At 38.3% G+C, this 21,533-nt stretch overlaps 1 protein-coding gene across 3 annotated transcripts; it reads left to right on the top strand.

Moving 5' to 3' along the window:
* The first annotated feature begins 1,054 nt into the window (after positions 1-1,054).
* pank1a (pantothenate kinase 1a) lies at positions 1,055-21,103 on the top strand. Of its 3 annotated transcripts, none has more exons than XM_088634762.1 (7): positions 1,055-1,619; positions 9,838-10,190; positions 11,298-11,551; positions 12,762-12,938; positions 13,335-13,458; positions 15,212-15,337; positions 15,743-21,103. In XM_088634762.1, exons 1-7 carry the CDS (start codon positions 1,367-1,369, stop codon positions 15,800-15,802), a joined length of 1,347 nt encoding a protein of 448 aa, XP_088490888.1. In that variant the 5' UTR covers positions 1,055-1,366; the 3' UTR covers positions 15,803-21,103. The 3 variants fall into 3 exon arrangements, with proteins under 3 accessions (XP_088490888.1, XP_088490890.1, XP_088490889.1); XM_088634764.1 differs by lacking the exon at positions 1,055-1,619 and adding an exon at positions 2,456-2,680; XM_088634763.1 differs by lacking the exon at positions 1,055-1,619 and adding an exon at positions 4,937-5,026.
* The last annotated feature ends 430 nt before the right edge of the window (positions 21,104-21,533 follow it).

The raw sequence follows: 21,533 nt of genomic DNA on the forward strand, positions 1-21,533 counted from the left end.
AGCTCACCCTTTGCTCTGACCCCAAGTTTCTCTCCCTGTCTGTCTCTCTCCTTGAGAGCAAGCTGAGGTATGAGAAATGACTAATTCCTAATACAAGAAATTGTATATGGCTAATAAAGTAATCTTATCTTATCTCTTAACCACAAACATTAACCCTAACCCTAATTAGGGAATTAATTTACAGATTACACATTTGTATTATACATTCATTTCTGACCACAATTTAATCCAGATGGTTTCCTCTTTTAAGATACCAGTTTGAATGTTTTTTCACTCTTTGGTTCTTTTCTATTTGTCTTACAAATTCAATGCACTGTCACATTTCCAAAATGCCATTCCTCATTGTGTCATTCTAATAGATCTCATTGACTAGTCATCCATCTTATTAGTTGAACGTATTGAGCCATGTTTTAATTGAAGTTCTCAAATATACAGGTCCCATTCCACAGCAGAGTACTTAAAATTGTACACATTTGTGGAGACCTTATCATTAAAAAATGTTTAGCAAGGTCACCACAACACTAATCAGAAAGAGACAGTTATGTAAGAACAAATAATGACAATGGTTGATAGTAGATGCAGACGCATATCAATTTTCCTTGCTGTTGTTGAAACAATTTGGTCGGTTTCTTAGTTGCAGATGTGTTTCATGCAACCTGCTTTTATTAATTTCCTATTTTTGTGCTTCTGCAACTCTTTTAATTAGAACAATTAAAACGTTAATAATGCACTTTTGAAATGGATTCCTATCTTAATTTAAAGGTGATAATAGCTTAAGGATCCGCGTTTTCTTGTGGGTTTTTTGTAAATCGATGGTGTTAAACATACCATATTGTAACATACAGAGATCTAGTACGGTTAAAAAAAACACATTGCTATCCCACATGGTTTCGTTACAAGAAACAAAGACCACAGACTAAAATCGTGAATGTGTCGAGATTATTAGTTTTCTTGTATTCTTCTTTCCTCGTAAACCACGCGTGTTAGTGAGTCAGAGAAGGTGGCATGGCGCCGCTCTCGCGTGGTGCCCCAGGGGAGTCGAAGGGGGTGGGGAGGCTTAGACGATGACGTAGCGTGCCGGCTGTTTCAGTCGGAAGCTGGTGCAGGAGCGGAGCATGAAGGAGGAAAATGACCGACAGTGACCTCCACAGAACCGTGTGTGGTTGCGGTTTGATGCATTTTCCACCTTTTTAAAGTGCAAACAAACACGTAGCCTTCACCTGGAACTGAACGTCCATCACACTCCACCATCTCTCTCAATCCTCCATAAAATCACTGTGAAGTTAAACCGTGAAAGAGCTGCTTTTTTCCTTTCTTCTTTGCTTCACCTTTGCCTGTGTGCCTGTTCTCTGCCCCGCGTGTAATTATGGACACCACCGCGGAGCAAAACGGAGCAGGTCCTTCTTATGCGAACGGATTGCAAAACGGATTTTGCCCAGCGCAGCTAAGCAACGGGAGCTGCAGCTCAATCATTGCCAGCGCTAGTAGTAGCAGCAGCGGTGGCCATAGTGGCATCGACAGTTTCCACCATCTTCACCAGGACCTACACAATAATGGATCCCCGGCGAAAAAGTGTCGACTTCGGAGGAGGATGGATTCGGGAAAGAAGAACAGACCGCGTGAGTATTTAATTGATATAGCTCTAATAATAATCCCGAATTGCCTGTGGGCGCGCAGGTGCCATTATTAATGTACCTTCGAAATACACTAACGAAAGGGGCGCTATATGTGACTTATTTTATTTTCCATATAATAAAAATGAGAAAAAAAGAGAAATTGCCATTGCCGTCAAGCTTTCACATATTTGCAGTATTTGTGATGCATATGTAATACACTGTTACTACAGAGACCAAAAAGACACTGAAGGTGTGCATCTTAAATGTAAATGAAGCCAGTAGCCCTAAGCGCTGTTTCTACAAAATGTAAATAAACATTTAAATAAACAAATAAACATTTCTCATAACTATTTTACACGTACAGTCTACACACACAAAAAGCCTTCGTGCAAGAACACTAGCAGTGAACTGTGCCTTTTTTGAGTGATAGTAAAATTCTGCCGTAGCTAAGCACAAAGACGTTTTGTGTGGTATTTCGAGGAACACGATACTTGATTTGGTTTAGCTGTTTTTTTTTCCGCTTTTCATGAAACAGTGAACTGAAAGCACTAAATCACCCAGATTCATTCATACACTCACAGAGGACACGGGCTACTCCTGAGGTCAGTGCTTTGAAGTGAAGCAATATTTTAACAACGTACAGCACAAAAAAAGTACTCCCTCCTTCTCTGTCTGTCGAAGTGTGAAACCTTTGCGATTGGTCGAATGGCAGTCAGAAGGTGTGTGGAAATCGCTCCTGATAAGAAGGCCCGGCCTGCTCAGCCAACGAGCTTTCTGCCTTGGGCTATGCGAGGCGGGGCCACAGGGTCAGGCAAGGCCCATCCCCCAAAAGAGCAAACCTTCCTTTCTCGGGGCTTTTTGACCCAATAGAAACTTTCTAGCAACCACAATGCATATGCAATTAAATTGCATTTTATTACCGTGACAATAATATCAGCATCTAAACGGGTTGTCTACAATTATTTGTTTCTAAAACAGACATTTGTTTTCTTGGATTGGAGTCTTATAGTTTCTTTGCGTGCGCCTGAGCATCACTATGAAGCTTAAAGATAGTAAGAAGCCAGGTAAGGGATAATTATATGCAATATTGATCTAAAAGCAAAAATCAAATGTATTAATCTAACACGGCATCTATAGGCTGCTTACAAATGTAGCAGGTTTTTCAGTTTACAGTTGACAGAATAATGAATTCAAGCAGTGTATAAACCTGCAAAACAACTGCTTTGTTTTTCCTATCCATACATGAAACAAAGTTTTCACTTTCCCTAAATTACCGTTTGTATTTTGCACGACAATCCAAACACTAGAACACAGTCACTGTAATAATGCCATTTGTAATTATGATCTTTGCTCTGTCCACAGCAGACTGCTAGCAGAGCCTGATTATCTGCATTCCAGTTCTTCCTACTTTTCATTGTGTGAATGCAGGTTGGGGCTCTGAGTGGCTGGGACAATACTTTTTCAGAGTAGAGACTTTTAATAGAACAAAGTGGTGCCTGTATTTTGGAGGCATCTAACTCATTGGTCATTGTGTTTTTATTTCAGTAATATAGGAGAAGGGGACATGAAACAGCTGTAATATGACCTCCTGTTGTAAATGGTAGATTTGCTGTTGTGCTGAGAATTTATTTTAAGTAACACAATTACCTAATACAAAGAGAAATAATCCTGCTTGGTCCCCAATTCTTATAAGCTGTTTTGCACTGCTGAGATCATTTTCAGTGAACCTTCTCCTGTGGGATTTGTTTGCTTTCATATCTTTTTTAATTTATAAAATGCTAGTGCTGAGCCTTGATCTTGAAAAACGAAGTTTGCCTGCAAGGAATAATGTCACATAAATCAGGACACTTTTAAAATTCTCAATGTTATGTTTTTAAATACAGATAAGTTTGCTCATATGAAAGAAAATGGTCTCTTCTTTCACTGAATTTGCTAGCCAATGGGATACTGTACGGCGTATTATAGGGACAATTACCACTTCTAATTGGCTCTATTTGCCAATTTGAAATGATGCTATTTGCCAATTTAGTTAATCATTAAGCTTATTAAACTACACTTATTTTCCATTTATATTTTTACAGATATACATGCATGCATGTTTATACAGGTTTGTAAGGTTTAGTGATAGTGATTCATGCAAATTTGGAGAAGTAAGGATTCCTGCTGATATGATAGTGCTCAAATAGGATTATCTGCTGCATAATGTTTTAAACCCGGACAAAATATATTTTTTTCAGTTAAATTTAATTTAATATTGAATTTATAGTTAAGATTCAGTGGAAAAGTCACAGCTATGTCCGGAAGCAGTAGGGTATGCTGTATCTTTAAATTTACACACCTTAACATGGATTCTTTTGGAAACACAGCCAACCAGTACTATAATGCTTGTTAATGACCTTTTCCTGGGTCAAGGTGTAAGCAGTTTATGGATTTTCTCATACATAGGAGTAATAAGAGCAATAAAAGTAAATCTAACTCTTGAAAGTTTTTATTCAGTCTTGTAGCCAATCCACAGTAATATTCACAAATATTTTAAAACATTAATGTGGGTTAGAAATAATTTTTAATTTACTTTTATAGTGTCCTTTTTACTTTTGTTTAACTGATTGTGAGTTCTGCCTTGTTAAAAGGAACCAATTAAGAATGTTCACACATACCTATTATCTGTTAATGCATAACAATTTTTTACACCATGAAAAAAACGTAGTTATCTCAATAATTCCTCTTAATTCTTTGCTTTTTGGCTACAGTTTAAAGTTTGTAGCAATAGAATTTGGGTTGGGGGCTCTGTTTTTTCAATTTAATTATTAATATCAGCTGTTTTTAGATGTTTTGGTTTGTCCCTGTTAGAAGCTTTATTCTTCCCCAAGATTAGATAGATTACCACTGGCAATAAAATGAGAAGATCTAGCTTTTATTGTCCATCCAAAAGGGTGGACATTTGTCTTTGGAATCATCACACAAAACAACAAAAAACCACACTCAACAAAATAAATCTTCATCAAAACAAACAGTAGTTCTAGAATGGTATGTGAGTTTCATAGTCATCGTCGTGAGGATGTCGCTGTTGGAGATTAATGTAAAGTGTGTCATGCTGGTAAAGCATTGGGGTCAGAAATTAAACAAGCTCTCCCCTCGTGCATTCTGAGTACTTTGCTCTCTAAACATCATGGCTTATGGAAGTAAACAGACCTTTCACCTAAATGTGTCGTCTGTCACAGGGCGCCGAGGGTACAGTGTGCTCTGTCTCCCGAATGCAGACATCTTCCCTTGACATGACATTGTCATGTGTCAGGTGTCATAGCAGTGCACATTTCATTACCAAACATCTTGTTTTACTTTGCGTTCACCATTAATAGTAGCAAAGTGTGCGAGGATGTTTGCGCTCTACTGTTTTATCGGTGCAACAGGTAGGAGAGTGGTTAGGTATTGCACCACTAATGAATGTGCTGTAGCGCACTGTATGTGATGTATTATAAAGTGAGGAAGCTACAGCCCTCACACTCTTGTTTTCCTCTTCTTGTTTCTGGAATACCTGCATTGATGCCAGTACTTGGTTTATTTTTGTGTGAAATTCAGTCTTACAATGGGATCTATACCCCTCCCACTGTATCTGTCTTTTTCTGCAAAGAACGATCTGTTCTATTTCTTGTTCTTAAGATGCATATCCATTGGGAGGGGTGTTATTATTTCTACTTAGGTGTTGGAATTGCACTGTATACTATAATTTAGCCTTTAAAGGACACAGTTTGGTTTGTACTTAATTTCAAAACTGCAGTTGCACAATGTACAAACTGTGGCATTTAATGGATTCACATTCGAGTTCTGCCTTGCAACAGTGCAGACACCAAGTTTGACACGTCTTTAGAAAACTCTGTAAATTTCAATTTTATTTTTTTCTTCTGTTTGATTAAACATAGGGTGTGAATGATATATTTGTGCCATATTTAGGGAGTTATTAGAAGGAAATTGATTGAGAAGAATTTAGATTGGGAGCTGTTTAAATGTGAGGGAGAGACATTTTTTAAACAAATAAAAACAGTAGATTTTTTTTCAAACCTGTAAACCTCTGCCCCTTAATGCGCCTTAAAGAAAAAACAGAAAAATGTACGAAAAGAGACAACAAATAAGCTAATACAGCAGCAGCTTTTAAGTGTGTTTACCAAGCTTGGCAGAGAAGACACTGTCTCATGACGCTAATTGAAGCAGGTGTCACTGCAAAGAGAATTGATGTTGCTCTTAATTCCGAGCACTTCTGGTTTCAGGTAGTTTAATCTTTAACTGGTCTGTAACATTATAATCTGCAGAGATTTGCAATTTAAAGTTCAGAGTCAAGTTTGAAATGGAAGGATTGGAACTGGTTTTTTTCATTCCACATTCTAAACATGCTATTAATATTCTATTAATAAATTAAGTAATACAGTTCAGGCAGTTGGATTTTCAATGATTTATATTACAATTTATAAAGTCAAATTATGTTTCTTCTGACATGCTAAGCAAATGTAGATTCTGAGTGAGTACTATAGATGTTAAATAATGTTTATATTAAACATTTTTTAGTTACTGCATTAGGTTGTATGTAAAGGTGTTCAAGGGGAGTTTACAAATTATTTTTAAAAGGTTTGTCTAAGAAATTGCCTCCAGATGTGTTTCATTGCTGAATAAATAATTGAAAAAAGAGTTTTAGACAAAAGCTCCATTGTTAATTGTTGATTCACTTAGGAGCTTTGGTATGAATGGGGTTTACTTTACATCTACTGTGAAGAAAATAACTAGAAAAGAAAATCTTCATGTTATTGTATTGAGACTTACATTAGTACTGCACTCCATTATGCAAGCCTGGGTTTATTCTCAGATTAACAACACCTGATATACATTCATTTAATGCAGTAGTTCAAAAACAATAAGGCAGTAGCTTGCTATAAAATACACGCTCTTAGCAAAAAATAAAGACCATGTAATAATGCAGTGCCGCAGCTGGTCAAGTGGTGTTTCTAAAATGTACATTCATGTAAAGCATTCCTGAATTATTTTCCCTTAATTGTGGCAAATTACTTTTGCAACAAGATGAAAGCATGTATGTCTGTCCTGCCCCCATTTTAATTCTTTTCATTTATGTTTGAACGAGAAAATTATCTAAGAAGATCCAAGGGGCCCTTTCTAAGTCGAAGTTCTACACAATGTGGTTAACGTTGCTGATAAGAACTTGTGTAATTTGGCCACCATTGCAAGCTGACCTGTTTTCGTGAACCTGTGCTGAGGACTTGAATGATGCAGTAGTTGAGGCAAACATTTCCCCACTTCCCAACAGCTTTCATCGTGACTTAGGCAGATACTGTGTTCAGAAAGTGTTCTGAGAAGCTCAGGTGACCGAGTTCATAATGTACGATTGTAACCTTCAGTATGATAAGGAGGTGTGTCTAAGCCCTTAATTCAAAAGGGATCTTTCTTAAGATTTTTCTCAGCCAATCCCATTCAGAGTGTCTGTCTGAGGAGGCACTGTTTTAACTAAAATGGGTGTTGTAATATGAACCATAACTGTCCCCTCCCAGATGTTACTAAGTTTAACATTTCAAGTGTATTTGTGGTTGTGTGGGAAGTTTAGGTTTTTAAGCCATCATGTAAGTTAAAGCACAGATATTTGTTTTCAGACGCACAAAGGCTGTCACGTTAATTCAATGGTCAAGTCTATATGCCTCTAGCTAAGGGAATAAACTTGCCGTCTAATTGGCAGTTTAGTTTTGACCGCTGCTCAGACTAGGCAAAAATAAAATATTGTGAAGGCTGTTCTTCACTAAAGGATGATGCTGGAACAAGGATTTGAACTTGAGCTGAGAACAAGTCATCATCTACTAATGTGGAGCAAGTCATGATTTCCATGAGGGTGAAGAAACGGGTTCAGATGGATCCTGAGAGTGATGCAAATTTAAAGAGCCCTTTCTTGCAAAAGTCTGAAGTAATCTGACTTGACTCTAAGAAATGTTTTTAGATGTCTAGACGGGGGGTTTAATTTGCTGTATTTAAAACATATCCGCATTGAAGGCAAATAAAAAATATGAGAAGTACAAAAGCTGATTTCTTAGTACACTTCCCTGTAGAAGTTTGGACTCTGTCCTCAATGCACCCTGCTAATACTTGTTTGAATATTTACATAATCTTTATATAGACTTGATGTAGCATAAAATAAAGTTTTAGAAACAAGACGGGGGGTGATTGAATAATTTAGGTTACTTGAAAAAAAGTAGGTAAATGTTGTAGGATAAGATTCAGTGTAAGAAATCTGAAATGTAACAGTGTTATAAATATAAGAGCGTAACTGGTTTTAAAATATAAGATTGTATGAATTCAGAATAAATGAAGAATCCAGTTTTTACAATTATAAAACATCTGCACCATTACAGCCAGCCCATGAAAGGATTGAGTTACAGCCTTCTTTGCTATTTGGAAGACTCACTGCAAGTCCTGTGGCTTTAATAATTTTTCTTCCCCCCTCCCCCCCAAACCTGAACGAAACCCAGGTGGTGACAGGTGAAAGTGATTCGATTTCTGTAAGTAGAACAGCAAGGTACCTCACTGAATTCACCTTTCATTCATGAAGGTCGGTCCAAACTCGAAAACCAAGAACAAGAGGCACATCTTTACAAATGGTTGTGGGAGTGTGGAGCAAAATAGTCATGTGGTTGAACCCAATATCCTGTCTTCTTTCAAGAAACAGCTGGATGAGATCCTCAGATTAATGAGCTGCTAACAGCTTGCTTGTAACATTTCCTCTTGCTTGTAACATTTCTCATGTTGTTATGTAATGTCAATGGAAAAAGAAGATGAGGCCATCAGTGCATAAATATTGGTAAAAGCATTCTTCACTCCAATTGAAAAACAAAACACCATCAAGTATTGCTTAAGTTCAAGTTCATGTTTGTTTGTCATTCCAGCTGTATACAAGCATACAGTGGAACAAAAAATATTTTTCCTCCTGGTCCACAGTGCAAATACAGACAGGACAGACAGGACACTGACATAGACATTGTAGACAGGAACACATGGTGCAAAGTGCAGACAGTCCTTTGCTGTGTGTCATATTTCATTATTGTTACAAATATTGTTAAAATTGTGGTTTAATGATTATTAAATTGGAAATTTCATTAGGTTATTCATAGGAGGCTAATTTAAAAGGTAAGTCTACAATATGATTGAAAATCCATTTAAAACAGATTCATAGCCACATTACGGGGTGTCTAGCATTTGTTATGCTTACTTATTAATTTATTTTAGAAATATTTTAAAATGGGTTGTTTGGCATGGTTTGTGAATCTCTAGACAGTCTTCTTTCTGTGGCTGTTTCCATAGCAACCATTGCCACAGCACTGGATGCGGTTTGAAGGGATGGGTTTCTCCCGAGTGCTGGCTGAAGAGGCAGATTTCATGTAGCATGTTCAACCTCATTAAAATAAACAAAATGTGATCTTAAGTATTTAAGATGAATCCAACAAACCCATCCATCCATTTTCTGTGCTTGTTATAATTCATGGTCATGGGGGAGCCGGAGCCTATCTTGGCAAGCAACAGGGGAAAGGCAGGGTGCATCCTGGACAGGACACCAGTCCATCACAGGGCACACTGACAAAAACATAGATGCACACTCATATCTACTGCCAGTTTGCCCAGAAACCAATTAACCTACCAGTATGTTTTTGGACTGTAGTAGGAAACTGGAGCACCTGGAGGAAACAGACTAGTTTGGTCTCAAAATAAAACAAGGACCCGGGGTCAGAAACGGAAATAAAGAGAAAAGCCATGCAAGACTGATGATAGGAAACAAGTCCAGGAGTGTGTGGATCATGCTGCTGAGCCATTTTATTGACATAATACCCTAGCTGAGTAGGTCCCTTTTTAGGCCATAAAGGCCCATGGGGAACTGGGGGTAAGGGCCATCATTTTTCTTGGCCATCCGACACAGGAGGTGGAGGTGATGTGGTCAGCATCAGTTCCGGCCAGCCTGTTATCTCTGGAAGGATTAACCCCCGGTACTCATTTGAAAAGCAGGCTGAGTGGACCTGGGAGCCATCAGGAAGGAATCGGAGCAAGCTACATCGCTTGCTCCTACCTGGGATTGAACCCGGGACCTTCCAGTTAGGAGCTAGATGCCCTTGCCGTCTGAGCTGCCACAGCTCCCATAATACCCTAGCTTCTTGACAGCACTTTCCATGGCACTGTGTTGCAGCCTTTCCCTGGTTCGGGATGGATATCGGCGGCACCCTGGTGAAGCTGGTCTACTTCGAGCCGAAGGACATCACCGCAGAGGAGGAGCAGGAGGAAGTGGAGAACCTGAAGAGCATCCGGAAGTACCTGACCTCCAACACGGCCTACGGCAAGACGGGCATCCGCGACGTCCACCTGGAGCTGAAGAACCTGACTATGTGCGGCCGCAAGGGCCACCTGCACTTCATCCGCTTCCCTACGCAGGCCATGCACCGCTTCATCCAGATGGGCAGCGACAAGAACTTCTCCAGCCTGCACACCACGCTATGCGCCACAGGAGGGGGCGCCTACAAGTTCGAGGAGGACTTCCGAACGGTACGTAGGGGTGCAGGACGTCACGGGGCTTCTCAGCGAAGGTTTGAAAAGAGTTCTCATCTTTTACTGGGGAGGCCATTTTGCGGAGAACAAACAGGGACACACAGAAGCGTGTCTTCTCTTATTATGCTTTGAGTACTGTCATTCTCAAAGGGATACAGCCCCACTCTTGTGTCACCACGAATGTTGTGTTTAGGAGAGAGACAGTTTTATGTAAGTCTTAAGAACCTGCTTAAAGATTGTCATACATAACACAATTGCAATTTGACAGCGCTTATCCCTACCCTCCAGTTGAACTGGAATGTTACCTGCTCTCTCTATAAACATTCTACACAACAAGTGTCTGTATGTCTTCTTCAGCATGTGCAGAGCAGACAGATCAAACCCTACAGGTCCGCGAGAGATTAATACCACGCCTGCCCCCCAACACTGTCTCGCGAGAACTCAAGAACACCACCCTTGCAAAGTGCCGTTTCTTTTGGTTCCCTCTGTTGCCCTTTCTACGTTCATAACATGGTGGGGGTGATTTAGCCAGGTGTTTATAAGATACTCCAATTTGGAGAGATGTGTGATAGAACTAAGCACTGTGCTGCTGTGTTATTCTTTCCATTAAATGATTTTTGTGTCACCATGTCTTTTAAATGCAAACACCCTCTTGAGGGTAATTGGTCACAATTATCTTTTTCTCACTGATTTTTTGGATTATTTAGTGCAATTTCTTTTCAAGGGATATTTGTGGTTTTCTGCTTTTTGCAACAGTTTGTTTTTCCTTAAAGATTATAGTCAAGTTAATTAGGTCTAAGTGATGTGAATCTCTTTGATCTTCCATCACTAACAGGCAATGTTGGTGATTGTCAAGCAGCTGTATACAAAGGAACATGTTTTCTGTTTCTTCTAAGTCAGGATTTGTCAACTGTTGGCAAATATAACTGTGAGTGTGGTTGCTTTGAAGAACTGGCTTGCTAATTCTCCTGCAGTGATTAGTGGCAGGGACCACGCTGTGCAGTAATGTCTGGTGCGCCTCGAAATTGTTTAGAGACACCTGCTCACTGATTAACCCGCTGTTTGTTCTGCTTGTGCTCAGAATGGTTTATCTCTTCTTTCCAGATGGCAGATCTGGAGTTGCTGAAACTCGACGAGCTGGACTGCCTCATCCAGGGCCTCCTCTACGTTGATTCTGTTGGGTTCAATGGGCATCCGGAGTGCTACTTCTTCGAAAACCCTTCAGACCCCCAGAACTGTGTGAAAAGACCTTGCAGTCTGGATAATCCCTTCCCTATGCTACTGGTGAACATAGGCTCAGGGGTCAGCATTCTGGCAGTTTATTCCAAGGACAGTTATAAACGTGTCACTGGGACCAGGTAATTATCTCCATAGCTGTATGTATTGTTGTTTTAGAGACAAATGATTTTGTGAATGAACTGCATGATGGTATCTTTTAATACCTTTGACTTCTTTTTGTATCTTTACAGAGCTTATTATAACATAACCAAAACCCCTTAATAAAAGCTTAGATATTTTTTGTAGCCCATTATATATATTTGCATGCAAATTTGTAGTTGCAGTTGGACTACAAATTGGGGCAAAAAACAAGAATATGTGCATTTTTACATGAAAAATAAAATTGTTAGTGAAAACATTAGCAATCTCAGTTCTTGAACATAGAAGCATTATAGTTTAAAGTGCTTTTGATAACAGAAAATTGCCACCAGCAGATCAGTTTAATTTCAGAATAGACAGTAGAAATACATTTGAAGGAAAGAATTTGCAAAATGCCTTTTTGTTTCCATTCAAATCGCGCCTCCCTTGGGGAGTTCATAATTGAACATCATAACACCATAAACATCTTTAAAACTATAGCTGAGTAACAGACATCAATTATCTGAACCTTCAAGTTAATTTTCCTGTGGCACATAAAAAAATGTTTACTGACTTTACTGAAGTTTTCAATGCTTTATTGGTTTACTTTATGGGTTTATTCTGAGTTAAAGGAAGTATAATTAGTTGTGGTATAATCCTCACTCACACCCTTATGTCTTTCAAAAAGCTCTGTTTACTTCCCGACAGCCATCCTGATATGGTGTTTGGTCTCAGTGCCATCATTCATTTTCCAAATTATGTTCTCTAGTGTACTGAACTTACAAAGCATGTCCAGTGACCTCCTGCATGAATATAATCTATTTGCCAAAATCCTGTGTGTGCACAAGACAGAGCAGTTTGTTGGTCTTTTAGAACTACTGGTAGAGAACAGTTTTTATTCTTGTTGTTCTTGAATATATGAGTTTGTCAAGCAGAACACAACAGTGGTGTGATAAAATGAATCCTGGTCTTCGGAAACTTTTTTTGTACTGTTTGAAATGCTGGTAGTCTTTGAGCAGACAGGAGCTTTAGGGGAGTAGCATTTAACTGAAAACAGGAGGCACTTCTTTAGAGAAAGGTCTAAGCTGATAACCCTCATGAGATCCACTGACCACTTTGTGACTAACAACAAAATGGGCTAAATGGGCTGTACTGCCTCCTATCCTTGGCACTTAATTTCCATATTTCCTGTGGGCTGCTTCCACCCCAAAGTCTAGGAGGCGGGTCATTCCTGGGGCTGTGCTGCCTGCTGACAGGCTGCGAGACGTTCGAGGAGGCGTTGGAGATGGCAGCCAAGGGGAACAGCACCAATGTGGATAAACTAGTGAAGGACATTTACGGGGGAGATTACGAGCGATTTGGACTGCAAGGGTCTGCTGTCGCATCCAGGTGAGGCACTTCCTGTGGGCAGGCCCAAACATTTTCATACCTGTCTTTTAATCTAAGAAAATGAATTCCGTCTAACAGAGCACATGCTCACTGGACCTTATGACACTAACTTTGACCTTCCTGTGTTTTGCTCTTTCTGTAATGACCAGCTGTATAAAATGTGCGTCGTCCATAAAAATGTATGCCTGCATGAAGCGGTTTGAGATTAGAACAGTCCATGAGCCCCATCTCCAGCTCATTTTTTGGCTGACTTCTCTGTCCCTGTGGGGGCTGAGTGACTTTCCCAAATGGTTTTTCTCATGGGATGTTATTGTTCCTCCTGAAACAGGACCTGACAGTCTCAGAGCAGAAATGCTGACTCTAACATTCTTCAACTCTGTTTGCGTGTTTTTATAGCTTTGGCCACATGATGAGTAAAGAGAAACGCGACACAATCAGCAAGGAAGACCTCGCCAGAGCCACCCTCGTCACCATCACCAACAACATTGGCTCCATCGCTCGCATGTGTGCGGTAAACGAGGTAATGCCCATCAAATCTGCGCCAAAGTGCACACAGCCTGTTGGTCTGCGCAAAGAAACTAATACTCGCACGGAAACTCCACTAGAAAAGGCATGAGAGCTGTATTCGGTATTAAGTGGGACAACGTCTCTAAGTCTTTGTATAAATCAATGACACACTGCCATTCTGATAAGACAGAGCAACAGAATGATATCACAACACAAGAACACAAAACCACAGACAGTGGAAACCTAAAGGGGTTACAGAAGTACTGTGAATTATCAGCTTTATATAATAATTAAAACAAAAGGTTCTGAATTGTATTTATGGTATAAGGAATAAAAGCTGTCTTTTGGTAATCTGTAAGGAGCCAAATTCTCTGTGTTTTTAGCTTCTTTACAGTGTTGCCTTGTGGCATGGAGATCAAGCAGCATTGTACAGGGCTATCAAAGCACAGAGAGCACCACGAGGAACTACAATGCCTGAAAAGCATATGGCTTCAATATTAGCTCTGTTCATGGATCTGTCATTTTTTTTGCTATGTCCTTGTGCAGTGGCACATTATTTTTAACATATGTGAGCAGTGGAGTTTTGGACGTCTTCCCAAATAAGCACCACTATTCTAATTGTATTCTTGTCATTCCGCCACCTTGTGGTCTTGGCCAAAACACATTGTTCAGCCTTGGGGCACAGATTAACCTATTTTTTTCTCTCCAGGTCCCACAAGCAAAGCTTGTGCTGTACTTTCCCTTTAGTGTTAGAACAAGGCATATCGGGCTTCTCCTCCTTGCATGCACTTACACTTTGAAACTCGTTACGTTTCTTCCAGATTGTCTCTCAGACATTATTCCCTCCTCATAAAGGAGGGTGTCTGTTGCTGTACATGGTATCTGTTCCTCTGTGTGCTTTCTTCAGAGAACGAAAATAATTGCATTTTCGTCTATTTAGCTGCAAATATAATTAAACACTTTCGAAAAGCACGGAGAGTTTTGGGGCAGAATCAGTTTTGCCACTTCAAAAATTAGAAAAAAAACGTTTTTCTAAATTTCTAATAACTTTTTTTGCATCCGTTGGGGGAATATAAATATAAATTCAGCAGCCAGTGGCATTTTAATTTCATACTTGAGTTTACCTTTTCAAAATACATTTTTTAATTTCACAAATTGGGTCGGGGGTTAAACTATTTCAATGGCTCAGAGGAGAACTGAAGCGCCCGCCAGAGCTGTGGAATCGATTTGCTGCCATATTTTTATCGTTATGAAATGAAACCACAAAAGCAGCTCCGCCCTGTTCCAAAAGCCCAACCAGAACACGTGGTATACGTCTTCTCCGAAGTTACTGAAGAATACGATAAAATTACTGTCGTGGTGTTTCTCTTATATTCCGTTATGTTAAAAATGGAGAAATCTGAAATGACTTTCTGATTTGCCCTATAGAGAATTTTCTTGTAAAACTTGTTCAAAACTATTTTAATATTTCACAATGCTGACAATCCACACCGGTTCATCTTGTTGTGCGCCACTAGGTGGCATCATTGTCAAGGTATTGTAATGTAAAACATCTTGTCTACATAATGTGGTCAACTATCAATTGGTTGTTTTTATATTAATTTTGTCAGTTGACGTTTGATGTTTCCATTGTTATGCATGGATTTTTTTAACAGAAGTTTTTTTTTCTTTTCACGCAGTACTGTTTTGATAAAACATTTTCAACAGTGAAATCTCCTTTTGCTGAACACAACATAACTTGCTGATATGTCCATGTGCTCTTTCAGAAAATAGAGAGGGTAGTTTTTGTTGGGAATTTCCTCCGAATCAACATGGTGTCCATGAAGCTACTGGCATATGCCATGGATTTTTGGTCAAAAGGACAGCTGAAGGCTTTGTTCCTGGAGCATGAGGTAAAATTTGTTTTTTTTTGTTGTAGAAACATAAAACATACTTTGAGCCTCTATTCTAGATTGTAGAATTGGCATTTTCAGGGTCATTGGTCACAGAGCCTGGAAAATTAGTTGCAGTCTCTATACTTCCTGTTGGCATAATATTGTCAGCTGTTATAAAACTGTTACCCAGTACAACTCACGCACAACTCAATTCCTAGTCTAGGTGAACTGCAGAACTATGTCAAACACAGAGCATGGTGAGCTCAGCTTCACCTTAACTTCAGAAGCATCACATTTATTCTGATTGAATGATTAAAAGATTAAACAAGTGTTAATTTGACTATGAAGTACAGCGGATTGTGGACGTGCGGTAAAGGTAATTTGTGTAAATGAAATGGGATGACCATTTGCTTTGCTTTAAAGGGCTACTTCGGAGCTGTGGGTGCTCTTCTGGAATTATTAAAAATGACGGACGATAACTAAGGAAAGAAGCTGCTGAAGAAAGAGCCGAAAAACTGTACATGATAAAGCTGCTGGAATCCTGTAAAGAAAGCCACTATCCGAAATGGAAAAGCCATTTTCTAATTTAAAACTGTAAATATTAATTCCTTCCCATGGTACCCAGAGATTTTTATGAACTAATATAAATTATAACATAGTATGCATTAAGAGGAAAATCCATGAACTGTGAAACCTCTCCTGATACTGTAAATATGTATTTTTTAGAAAGTGCGCTAAGGCCAAAATCTACTGACATTTTGTTTCTCGTAATTTTTCAATTTTAGTTACAATTGTTTTATGCAAGTTTTGACTTTTTAGAGGAGGACCTTTTTGAGAAAATGGACCTATTATAACCCGTAGGTGTACTTTTTGGGATTTATCCCAAGAGCTCCATTTTGATCACCATGTTCATTCAGAATGAGCCCCATTTAAGGCTTCAGAATTCCCTCTGTACCTACACTTTCAGGCATTTAAAGGATGTGGGAGGGAAGTCAGTTGTTAATAATAATATCCAGGACAACCATTCCTCTGGTTTTTTTATATTACTATCTGAATGAAATGCTCAATTTTTTCACTCTGGTAAATGCTGTTCCAGGAGATGGCTGATTCAAGATGGCCATTTTGAAATTAACTCTCAACTGGATGGACTGTTGAGTATTGACTGGGAGCACTGAAAAATCCAAGGCATCCTTTGTGGTTACTATGACCAATGTTACATTCTCAGCCCCTTCTGGGGGTTTGATCTCAGTCACTCCTGGCTCCAAGCTGGATGTGGCTCCACTCCCTAGGTTGTCTAGGACATTTCTCTGCCACTGCAGAGTACTATGCTGTTTAGATTTCAGACGGGGTGACCACTTCTGTAACTTTCTCAATGCACTGAGCCTCTTTATATTACCTTCCTTATTAGCTTTACTACATGCTGCGTTTTGATGATACAATATCACCTGAAATTATACCTGAATTGGTAGTGGAGCCTGCAGGAGTATGCCAAAAATTTGCCCACATTTCTGCCAAACAATAGGTCCATTTTTTCTTTCTTTCTTCTGGGTGTACTTTTAATCAGAATGTGTTTTTTTTTTCTTTAGAAAAATGTAATGAGTACCCTGGGAGATTTTATCATGTTACTTTTTGGTTAATTTTCATGACATTTCATGATCTTTCTTGGTTTCAAATGAAACTACAAAGCAACCCTGTGAACTACTGGAAGTCAGACACTTTACTGCCTTTTTTAAAATTGGTATTTGGGACGTTTGACCTTTCTTTGATCTGGCTTCACAAAGGTGACCCAGAAGAGCTACCCGTCACGCCTGTTGGTGTTTCTCATGTCGTGCCCTTTCACCAGACACAGGTCTGCATCCTTTCCTGCAGTAAATGATTGAATCAAAGGCTGAAAAAGCTACGACCTTCCTGACAAAACTGTGATCCAAAAAGCTGTTTCATGTCCTACTTAGGAGATGTTTGGATTGTTGGTCCTGAACCTTTCGTCTGTAGGGTTTTCATCCCTTTACTTAGGCCGCAAAGATGATCAATTGTCATCTCAACTCTAAAATGTAAAGAAGTTTTATTTTGTAGATGTAAAAGAGAAAACATTAGAAAATAACCATAGTAGTTGAAAGTCCTATATGTTTGAATTGAATGTTTCATTTAGTAGATATATAAGGTATTCATAAACAAAAAATGGATTCATGTGATTAAATACAATATATTGAGTTTTTTTTTAATTGTAACAGTTGTGAATTAAAACTCTTTAATACTACACGAAAAGACAGATGATAATGTTAGAGATAACAGGACAGTATTTCTAAAATCACTAATACACCCTAATGAATGCCTTCTGTTAAATTTTTAAGAGATGGTATTTTCCTCAGCTTGATATGTGCCACATTTCTTAACAGACTTAATAAACATACTAAATTGTACAGGCCAAATTGTGCCACTACCAGTCTAACCTCCAAGTTAAAAATATTGTATAGGTTGCCTTTATCAAAGCAAAGGTTTATGACTCATCCTTTCAGGCGACTTCAGTGCCGTATCATTTTTGTTCGCTGATTCATGTGTGGTTTCTGTTATGGTCTTGTGACTTTCTAGTTTTCAGAATAGTTGCTGCTATGCTTATGTCACAGGAATTGAATGGTTTAAAGTGTTTTGCCATTCTGCTAGGACATCTGCAGTGTTTCAGTATGTTCACGTTTTAACTGTACAGCTAGTACAGAATCTGTCTGATGATTCACTGGCTGGTTACAGTATTAGTTGAAAAGCTTTAGAGACCTTCAAAATTCTTTGCATTTTACATTGCAACGTTGCAACGGTTGTCATGGTTCTCACGGGTCCTGGAACAATGGCAAACTTAAATTCTATGGCAACTCTATAGTTGAAACATCATGGTAAACAATTTTAAGTGAGTGAATGAGCTATGGAATAAATTAACTCTCTACTACCAGAGCCAAAAACAGCTGCCATTATGTATTATGTTGTAGAATGTTCTATATTACATAGTGTCATAAGTTTAAGAAATTCAGTAGGTTTGTGTATGAGGGGTAATACTATAACTGTACAGTGTCAGAGGCAAAAAGCTAGACCGTCTTTGTAAATACAATACAGATGTTATCTTATTTAACATCTTACATACCAGGGCATCCCAGAGCCCACTATAAAATTAAAAACAAAACAGATGCAAAACCAAGTCACGTTAGGAACAATTACATAAATGACCAACTAAATGAAAGGCTTTCAATTTAATTTTAAAATAGTCTGTTGTATAAGGATTTCTAATGTGGATGGTGAGGGAGGTTCAGCACAGTGAGGATAACAACTGAATGCCTCAATCTGACTGATTGAGGATAGTGTTAGGTTGCGATGAGTAAATCTACATTCTCAGTGAACAATTAGTTGCATGTGGGTGAGGTGCCTTAAAATGCAAACTGATCTGAAAATAGTAACAGTGCCATCAAACGTTATGCTGAAAGAATACGATTTCGGCAATCTGTTTAGATTACAACAGCATCTCTATTTTATATGGATTTAATATAAACCAATTAATAATCATCCATGACTGGATTTTAGTTAGGTAATGTACAAGAAAAGGCTTAGCCATGTTGATTTGGATTGGAACCATCACTTAAATAAGTGAATGACCAATTTAGAAGTGAAATACAAGTGTACATTTCCTGATAATAACACCAAGTGACATCATAGATGTTGTGAAGTGAGCAAAGGTCCCAAGATCATGCCCTGGGGAACACCAAAAGAGCAGCTCAGCATTCCAAGCTAGAAGTTTAAGAAGCTCCAGACTGAGCAACAAGGATCCTAAACTAGAACTCTGTGGAAAGCTAGATTTAACAGCTTCCAATGCTATTGCTGTACTGAGTTCATAGAATCCCAATCCAAAATCTAGGGACAAATCATAAGATAAAATGAGTTTGAAAGATGATGGGTGTAGCAATGAGTCCAGATTTAAAGTACAGGTAACAGCATTCTCAGAGAAAGAGTGGTGGCCAAGCTAACAATATGAAGTCACTAACATGACTAAGATCAGACAGAGCAAGAGGATTTCAGTTCAGTAAAGGAAGATAAAAACAGTGAGGTGTTGACAATCTCAAATACATACCATTCCGGGAGTCCATCTTCAGAAGGTATGGAAGTAATCCCAGTGTGAGAATTCTGATTTGTGACTCTTGTCCTGTGAATATACAGGCTTATCTGCTTCACATTTTGAGGGTTTATCCCAAATGTCTTTCATAACACTGAATCTTAGCTAACAATTGTATGTTAACAGCCAATAGTCACATCCCCTTTAAACAAAAATATTAATAGAAGTATCTGTCAACAACCCTGTTTTTCTCCCTGATCTCTTCATGTGCGTACTTTATTAAAAGATTCTACTTATGTCAGCTTCTTTTTATGAGAATCAAGTGTGTGAGGATATCAGCTTCTGATATAGGTTTTGCATTTACTAATCTTTTCTTTTAATTTGCAAAATTCTCTGAAACTACTGTAGCAGTTTGGTAAGGGAGGACTCTACTGGGTTGATGTGGACTACTTGAGATCTGCATTATAAGCATGTCCTCCTGCTGTTAAGCAGACATGCTCTAACTGAAACACATGAATAGCATTATGTTAGGTAACAAGTTTGTAATATAACAAGGCAATATTCACTACACTTATACAGGAGCCTAATTACTGTACAGTACTTTTAAAGAGTGTTCGCTAAGATTGTTTTCACGGCAGAATTTTTTTGGAAACCAAGTATTTGGGGCTGCTCTAAAAGTGTATCTTTGAAGTTGCCAAATATATGTAGGATCCATATGTTAAAACCTTAGTTAAGGTAGGCATGCTAGAATATAGCTCTGTAGAATACAAAAGATCTATTAAACACAATCTTTCTTTAAGAAATTTACTCACTGAAAATTGATTTTAAAATGTTTTAAACATCTTTGTTTCAGTAGTTTTTGATGTAACTCAATCAGTCGAAGTGTGATCTCCTCTTGTTGACAACATGCTATGCAGGTGAATCTCTAGTGATCCGATATCAGTGTTTCTGTAGTACTGCAAGGTTATTGTAAATGTGTGATAAATTTAACACTGTTTTGTCAAAGTTCTCATTACATCTGGGAGTTATCCAACACAATGATTATCTGTGGAGAGTCCTATTTTTTAAATAAAGTAATCTAAAAAAATGTGAAGCATTTTTGTTTCTTCTAAATTTCTATTGTCTTTAGTTGTTTTGAACAAAATTCCCCAATACTACCTTGTTGGCTTTAGTCTTTGTATGTGTGTTTTTTTATGTGAAGTATATAAATATATTTTCTGGGACACAACTGCTGTTTGAAAGTGAGCCTCGTGACCTGAACAGTACCTGAAAAAACCTTGCTTTCTAACTTTCCATACACAGAAGTGTCCAGCCCTGTAAAAAGTACATTGTGCATGTAATGATTTTAAAGTGAAAGGAATTGACTTTTTAAAAATGCAGTTGTTTATATTTTTAGCTTTATTTTGTTTGATGTTGAAAAAAGAAGAAGGCCAGAGGGACAGTGAAAGACAGGGGTCCAGGGGTCCCTTGGCCCTCGAGAGTTGTTACTAATATAATGGACAATAGATAGAAATTGAACAGCTTTCTAAAATACAAAAATATTTTCAAGTGATTATTTTGTCGTATTTTAATATGGTAACTATACACATTAAAATGGGCTGTAATTTTTCTGTGTACATAAGTGCCAAACAGGTTGATGTTATATATTTAAAGAATGTCAAAAGGCCCACACAATAAAAATAGCTGAGTGCTGTTATATTTTCCTGTTCTTTGCTGTGGTTGCAAAAGTTTAATCTATACAGCATTCTTTCAGTAAAGGATCAAGTTAAGTGTGCAGTATATTTTGGGTCATTGTTTCTTTGCAGGGTCATTTGCTGCCCAATGCGTATAGAGGCGTTTTTTGGATGTGAGCGAACAAGATATTTCTGTACTCTTGATTCAAGATTCAAGATTTTTTATTTACCATATACAACAAATGTATTGGAATGCTTACTCGTTCAGCTGTACCTAGTAACAGTAGAAAAAAAATAGACACAAATTACAAACAGACATGGAAAAAAAATGTCAACAATAGACGTTATAATACAGCCAAGATGGGTCATAGTGCAAACACCTTAAAGTGCATCTGATAATTTGAGCTGTTTATGGTGCGGACTGCTTGGGGGAAGAAACTGTTTTTAAATC

Source organism: Lepisosteus platostomus, chromosome 6 (genome assembly GCF_059453375.1).
Source record: "Lepisosteus platostomus isolate fLepPlt1 chromosome 6, fLepPlt1.hap1, whole genome shotgun sequence".
In the NCBI taxonomy this organism is placed as follows: domain Eukaryota; kingdom Metazoa; phylum Chordata; class Actinopteri; order Semionotiformes; family Lepisosteidae; genus Lepisosteus; species Lepisosteus platostomus.

What these genes read in the sequence shown, in the direction of transcription:
- pank1a (XM_088634762.1), top strand. Translation starts at nt 1,367, where the DNA reads ATGGACACCACCGCGGAGCAAAACGGAGCAGGTCCTTCTTATGCGAAC. An exon ending in GGGAAAGAAGAACAGACCGC is followed by an intron (nt 1,620 to 9,837) that starts GTGAGTATTTAA and finishes ACTGTGTTGCAG; the next exon opens with CCTTTCCCTGGTTCGGGATG. An exon ending in GCATGTGTGCGGTAAACGAG is followed by an intron (nt 13,459 to 15,211) that starts GTAATGCCCATC and finishes GTGCTCTTTCAG; the next exon opens with AAAATAGAGAGGGTAGTTTT.